General features: G+C 35.7%; 1 protein-coding gene across 2 annotated transcripts; it reads right to left on the bottom strand.

The window, feature by feature from the left end:
- Positions 1-2,487: 2,487 nt before the first annotated feature.
- Positions 2,488-6,163, bottom strand: LOC121791942 (zinc finger CCCH domain-containing protein 53-like). Of its 2 annotated transcripts, none has more exons than XM_042189750.1 (11): positions 5,930-6,163; positions 5,647-5,706; positions 4,789-5,512; positions 4,518-4,658; positions 4,250-4,435; positions 4,090-4,172; positions 3,779-4,009; positions 3,538-3,700; positions 3,249-3,455; positions 3,092-3,169; positions 2,488-2,900 (listed from the first exon to the last, which is right to left on the bottom strand). In XM_042189750.1, exons 3-10 carry the CDS (start codon positions 5,505-5,507, stop codon positions 3,136-3,138), a joined length of 1,764 nt encoding a protein of 587 aa, XP_042045684.1. In that variant the 5' UTR covers positions 5,508-5,512; positions 5,647-5,706; positions 5,930-6,163; the 3' UTR covers positions 2,488-2,900; positions 3,092-3,135. The 2 variants fall into 2 exon arrangements, with proteins under 2 accessions (XP_042045684.1, XP_042045679.1); XM_042189745.1 differs by having other exon boundaries at positions 2,488-2,937; positions 5,930-6,162.
- Positions 6,164-6,733: the final 570 nt, after the last annotated feature.

Here is a 6,733-nt window from a genome sequence, read left to right as displayed (position 1 = left end):
AATGACTCAAACTTAAATAATAAATTCTATAAAATATATGACTCAACTTAATCGTGGAACTAAGAAAGTATAACTTATACAAATAGTGGGACGAAGGACTCATACAAACATCAATCATTTCATATCAATATAAAAAAAATAGTTTGTATGAATTGTACAATTAACGGATGTATAACAAAAGGTTTTGACCTGGAGTACAAAGAAAATGGTTTGATCTGATCTGGGTGATATATAAAAATAGCGATGGCTAAATTTTTTTTTATCATAAAATATTTAGAAACATTACAGAATAAAGCATATTAAAATAAGGGCAACATAAACATGGTCGTGTTGTGCGACATCGTTAGCTGGCTAAAAAAAGACAATGAAAAATAGGGAATTCGACTTTATTTGAATAAAGTAATTGGTAAAATTACTTAGATACTTAAAAAAATGAATAATTAAATTAAAAAAGAAAAATGGGGAGCAATCACATGCGCGTTGGTGGTATGGGCCCACAGACCCTAAAAACAGTAAATAAATAAGTCGGGCCCAACATGCATTGTCAGCCCACGTGTGATGCTGTGCTTCTTGCGACCCTTTCTCTTCCACTCCATCAAAGGCAGCAAAAACTGTACAACTACTATATCTACAACAACTCTCTCTCTCTACTAAATATACTCTTTTCGTTTCAAAATACTCCAATGGTACTCCGTCCGTCCGTCCCAAATAAATTGATACAAAGCTTATGGGCACGGATATTAAAAAAATTATATTAAAAAAATATAAGAGATAAATAAAGTAGAAAAAATAAAGGGAGAGTAAAGTAGGTGATAAAATAAAGAGATAACATCTTTTTTTATCCACGAACTTTGCCAAAGTATCATTTTAGGTCCGTGAACTTTGAAAATATCATTTGAGGTCCACCAACTATAGATTAATATCATTTGAAGTACTTTTTACCATTTCCAAATTTTTTTGGACGAAAATACCCTCAATACCTTAAAGTGTATATATTTTTAATAAATTTATCATATACTCAGATTTTTTAATAAATATATTTACAATATATTTTTAACAAATTTTCTAAATATAATTTGACCTTAAATATTATCACTTAATTTTGTGACATGCAAGTAAAATTGCTTCTTTAATTTTTTATATTAATTTTTTTTAAAATTGAATAAAGAATTTTTCTTTAATAATAAAAAATTGAATAAAGATATTTTCTTGCATGTCACAAAATTAAATGATAATATTGAAGGTAAAATTATATTTAGAAAATTTGTCAAAAATATATTGTAAAGATATTTATAAAAAAATATGAGTATATGATAAATTTATTAAAAATATACACCCTTTAATGTATTGAGGGTATTTTCGTCCAAAAAAACTTGGAAATAGTAAAAAGTACTTCAAATTATATTAACTCATAGTTGGTGGACCTTAAATGATATTTTCAAAGTTCATGGACCTAAAATGATACTTTGGTAAAGTTCGTGGACCAAAAAAGATGTTCCTCTAAAATAAAATAAGAGTGATTGAATGTTTTATTTTTTATCAGAAAAAAAAATACTCAACTTTGTTAGGACATCCAAAAATGAATACGATTCAATTTAATTAGACTGGAGGGAGTATTTCTTTTAGGTTATTCCAAGATAGTTCAATCGTATTATTTTTTAGATTGATTCAATGTAGTTGAGACATTTTTCTTTTTTGCTAAAATTTTATTCCTCTCATAATTTACTTTCTTTCCTATTTCTCTTTATTTCATCTCTTGTTTTACTTTCTCCATTTTAATCTTTAACGTCTCAATTTATTAAAATTCTTAAATTTTATATCTAATAAAAATGCTTAAAATAAATTGGGATGAGGGGAGTAATAGAGTGCTATTGATTATATGTATAAAATAAGCTGCAGCTAAATGACAAATTCATACGATTATCTTATTGTATTATTAAATCATTTTGTCAGTCTCTAATCAAACTGAGAAAGAGACTTCAATCAGACACATTAATGTATGTACTCTCTGTTATCACATAATATTAAAACCCACACAAATATTCAAATGCTTTGTTGACTAAAATACCACTGTTGGCCATCTAGTGGTAGTATAATTCCAATGCTAATTTTTAACTGCACTAGATCGAACAATAACATATGCAACAAAAATTAAAAACAATTTATTACATCCTTAACTTTTTGTCAGAAATTACATTATCATATGTCGTACATACACGTGTTGATTAACTTTTTTTGATGGAAAGTTAATGTGTTGGAACAAAGAGTCATAATATGAAAAGTCAATTCAGATCCACAACTTCTATAAATTACCCTTTAATTTGAAAACAATTTTATTTTATTTATTAAATAAAGAGAATTAAATAAAAAATGGAAAATAAAATAAAATAAAATAAAATAAAATAATAGATCATATTAATTGTGACAAATCAAAAAAGAAAATAAGCAGGAGGAAGTATAATTTAAATCAGATAATCAACACAACAATTTACTAAATGTTCATTCCTTTACTTTTCTCATAATATACATGGTATTAGTACAATGATATCACAAGGCAAACAGTGCGTTTTCTTTCACATTGTTACCTAATAAAATTACTGGGCAAGCCATCAATGAAAATTACAGCCCCTGATGACAGACATGTTTGATTTTTGTTTTTTTTTACTATTCACTATTTTCTTCTTTAAACCTGTGGTCCAACAAATTTCAACTACAGATGTGAAAGGAGATAAACAGTACAACACGTGAGAGAAAATGGATGGCTGACCCACTCTTCTTTACTGCCTTTTTTATGTATGCAACTTGTATGGTAGTAACTAGTATGGTATTGGACACTGATCCTGCTTCCTTCTGGTGTGTGACATTTAATTGCGTCGAGGTAGAGGTGGTGGTCGTGGCTCCTGCGGTGGTCGTGGACTACATGTTTCAATCGTTGGCCTGATCGGAAGAAAAATGCGCACAACTAACCTTAATAATGACACTGCAACTACTTCTAATTATTGGAAACAAGTACTATATTTGGTCATAGATGATGAAAATAATATAGTTGAGCTAATTAGCTTAATATGGGATGATAAATGGTCCAATTTACCTTTTCATTAAGGGTTGTTAGCAAGGCCGAAACGGGATCTAGGGCTACATTCCAACGGTCTCGTGACCTGAGGCAAACCTACATCGAAATCATGTAATTAATGCTTTTGATTACGGACAATAATAGAGTTAGTAATAATAAGTAGAAGTGAACATACCTAGGAACTTGGAAGTAACATGATTTAAAAGGAGCTATGTCTAATGAAGCCGAGCCAGGGAACAACGATGGGCTGGTGATCAAATCATTGTTAGTCAATGGCGGGGGGACCTTTTCCGCCTCCATCTTGTGGTCGGAGAAGGCTGTGGCCATGTCTCCACCCGCCTTCGGGGAAGCAAAGGGGCTTTCGGGAAGGTTGTGCTCCAAGCTACAATATTCATTTTTGTTTTTGTCATCGATGATTAATTGGAGCATTTTCGTTTCATTTGCCAATAAAAAATGATACATACCTTTCTTGTAAATATTCACTTTGTTTGAAGGAGTTATTGTTGCCAATGCTTGGCTCACTTTCCTCCTTTGCATTTGCATTTGCATTTGCATTTGCATTCGCATTTTTAGCCAAATGTGCTTCACGATTGGAAGCAGCTGCATAGGATCCAATCGAGCCATTTTCTGCAATCACAAGGCCATGAGTTTAAGTACTCTAATTCTTCAAAAAATATTAAAAACGATGGAAACGAGAATGTGAACCTTCTTTGACTTCAGGGCTGGTGCGATTGAAGAATGTTGGGGAGAAGGACATGGGAGACGATATAACAGCGCCACTAGAGAGCGTGCGGTGGTGGCTATTCCTCTTGACATCGAGAAGCTGAAGACCCATGAGCCGCCTGTTCTGCAGCTCGATCGCTTGCTGCAGATCAGCTTGCTCCTCCAATTTCCTCCTCCACAACAAATCCTGAGTATTGTACACCATTCTTGCCCCTAAATCAAGAAACGAATGTATCAACAAAACAAGATCAGTTAATCAATCTTTCAAGCAAGTGCTAAATTCCCTCTCTTACCAAGGTGAAGATCGAAAGGATCTCTTGACTCGGGGCTGCTGCAGCCAGGGAATTCCCCTCTCTCCATCTGTTGCTGTTGTTTCCTACACACACAATGTCCCCACAAACATTATAATCAAAAGATCAAAAAACCTTAAAATGTTAATCAATTAACAACCACCTATGCTTGTCCGGGATCTTTCCCTTTTCTTTGTAGGGCTTGACCAGCACCCTGGCGTCGCAGACGAAATGAGGATTGCCCTTTGCGAGAATGAGCTTCACCGTCTCCGGGAAGTCGAATGTCACGAAACCAAACATCCTCTTCTGCTGATAAGGGATCCTCACATCTTGAACCGGCCCAAAATTACTACAAAACCAACCCCAAATTAGAAACACTACACAAGAAAAACCATATCATATCATATCATAACATAACAAGCAAAATGCACCTAAAATAAGTGGACACATCCTCCTCCTTGAAAGTGCTATCCGCAGGGAAGGTCAAGTAAATCTGCCTCGACCCCGGATTCATAGCAAACTCGCCCCGCCCCCGCCCGAACTTGTGCATCCCATCCCCCACCAGCAGAGATCTAAACACATTGAATTATAAAAACCAAATCTTGAATTATGATAGTAATAAAATCAAATCTTGAATCATGATAGTTAATAAAAATCAAATCTTGAAGTATGACAGTTAGTAAAAATGAAATCTTGAATTACCGTGGGCTATCAGGTTGCTGAAAATTGATGCACCGGCTAGCCGAGAAAGGGAAATTGAGGGGCTCCATCATCTCCCCCTCGCCGTGGAGGAATCGGCAGCTCGTCCCGTTCTTGCAAAAGCCTCTAGCGTAGAACAAGCACGGCTTCCACCCAAAACCCCCGCCCAAATCATCCGCCTGCAGGCAGATATCGCTGACGGAGCAGCTCCGGCGGTGGGGCGGGGCGTCGTTGAGGAAGGAGAGCTGATCTTGGAGGTGGAGTTCGTCAATCAAGTCAACCTCAGCTCCAATGTAAAACGGCGCCGCAGCGGAGTTCATCGTCGACGGCGGGGAGCTGCCATTGTAGGTGCTGGGACTGATCAAGTCGTCGGAGAAGTTGCTGGAGTTTGTCCAAGAGGAGTGGTTAGTGATGCTGAGAGGGGAGGGGAGAGTTTGTCCAATCATTCTTGAAGTGGAGTTTTGTATAGAGAGAGAAAGTGGGTTGGTGAAGTGAGAGGAAGGAGATGGGGTTGAAGGGGTTGAGGGTGTGTTCAAGTTGAGGTCTTTCTTGGCTTGGATGATCACGGTTTGGATGAGGGATTCTGGGCCAAAGGCGAGGCGGATCATCTCCTTCTCACCATGATCTTGGATTAGGACAAACCCCATGATTTTGGAGGCGTTTTGAGGGTCCAAATTTTGGATCCGTTGGAAAACAATCTTTGTTGCTTCATATGCATCCATGTTTGCTACTCAAGATTCAATTTTTTTTTAGTAAAGAGTGCATCAAAAGCTAATCAAGAAAATAACAAAAAAGAGACTCTCTTTATCTCTCTCTCTCTCTTCAATCTATCTAAATCATCTATTCTATTCTCTCCTTTACCTGTTTCCACGGCCACGCGTAGAGTAGAAGGAGCAAGTTCACTTCATTCTCCACTTGCTTCTGCACAAACCCCAGAAAAAGGAAACCAAAAATTAGCAAATATTTATGCATAGAAAGAAGGAGATATGGTAAAATAAGATTTGTAAAGACAACACACACGCGCGCACAAACAAGGGTTTCAAGTTCAACTTTCAAGAAAACCCATAAAATTTAAAAAAGATGGAATCTTTTTGCCATCAAACACAGCAACAATTTTGCCCGAGACACTAAGCTCAATTCTTACCGGTTTAAGTGAAGAAGATGGTAGTGGTGTTTAGATGGAAGACCATAACATCATCAATCTCTCACTAGAATTTCTTTCTTTTCCTTTTTCTCTCAAGACTCAACATATGTTTGTTAGCAATGGAAGTTGCTACAAAAGCCAAAGCAGCACCGCACCTTCTTTCTATGCAGCTGCCAGCCCTGCAGAATTTTTACCTGCAGTTTGACAGCAACAACAGAAGATGGCATAGGACCATTTAATTTATTTCATCGCTGTCAATTTTTTCATTGCTTATTTTCATTTCACTTTTTCATTTTTTAAGTTGGGGCAATATTCTATGCAATAGTATGTAAAATAGTGGGACATCGTGAAAGCAGTATGACTCTCTGTAGTAATTATTCTGACACTCATCCACTAACTATCTTCCTGATCCCACTTATTTTACCATCCATTCTTAAATTATTGAACTTTCTTTCTTTTGTTACTAAGGACATGAATAACCTTGTCCCCATTTCCGGCCCTAAGTCCCCCCACATGCTCTAACTGCTCTAACCCTGCAGGCCACAACCCGGACCGTAACTAATAAATAACACTATTCACAACTTCAACTTATTTTACACGTAAAATAAAAAACGCCGGAAATTTACAACACGAAAAATTTCATTTATAACGCGAGAATTTCATTTTTAATACAAATACAATAAATTATAACCTAAAAAATATAAAAAAAATTAGAATATTAAAAAAATGCAAAAAAAAAAATAAAAAATGCAAATATGCCCACGTCGCCCCTCTACCTCTCTTCCTCCTTCTTCTTCCTCCTCC

Source organism: Salvia splendens, chromosome 2 (assembly GCF_004379255.2).
Source record: "Salvia splendens isolate huo1 chromosome 2, SspV2, whole genome shotgun sequence".
Classification (NCBI taxonomy): Eukaryota; Viridiplantae; Streptophyta; class Magnoliopsida; order Lamiales; family Lamiaceae; genus Salvia; species Salvia splendens.
Note: the sequence above shows the minus strand (reverse complement) of the source record. Positions and strands in the feature narration are given on the sequence as shown.

Coding starts and splice junctions, on each gene's coding strand:
- LOC121791942 (XM_042189750.1), bottom strand. CDS start 5,507: ATGGATGCATATGAAGCAACAAAGATTGTTTTCCAACGGATCCAAAAT. Junction 4,436..4,517: donor GATGTGTCCACTTATTTTAG/GTGCATTTTGCT, acceptor TTGGTTTTGTAG/TAATTTTGGGCCGGTTCAAG. Junction 3,170..3,248: donor TGTTACTTCCAAGTTCCTAG/GTATGTTCACTT, acceptor ATTTCGATGTAG/GTTTGCCTCAGGTCACGAGA.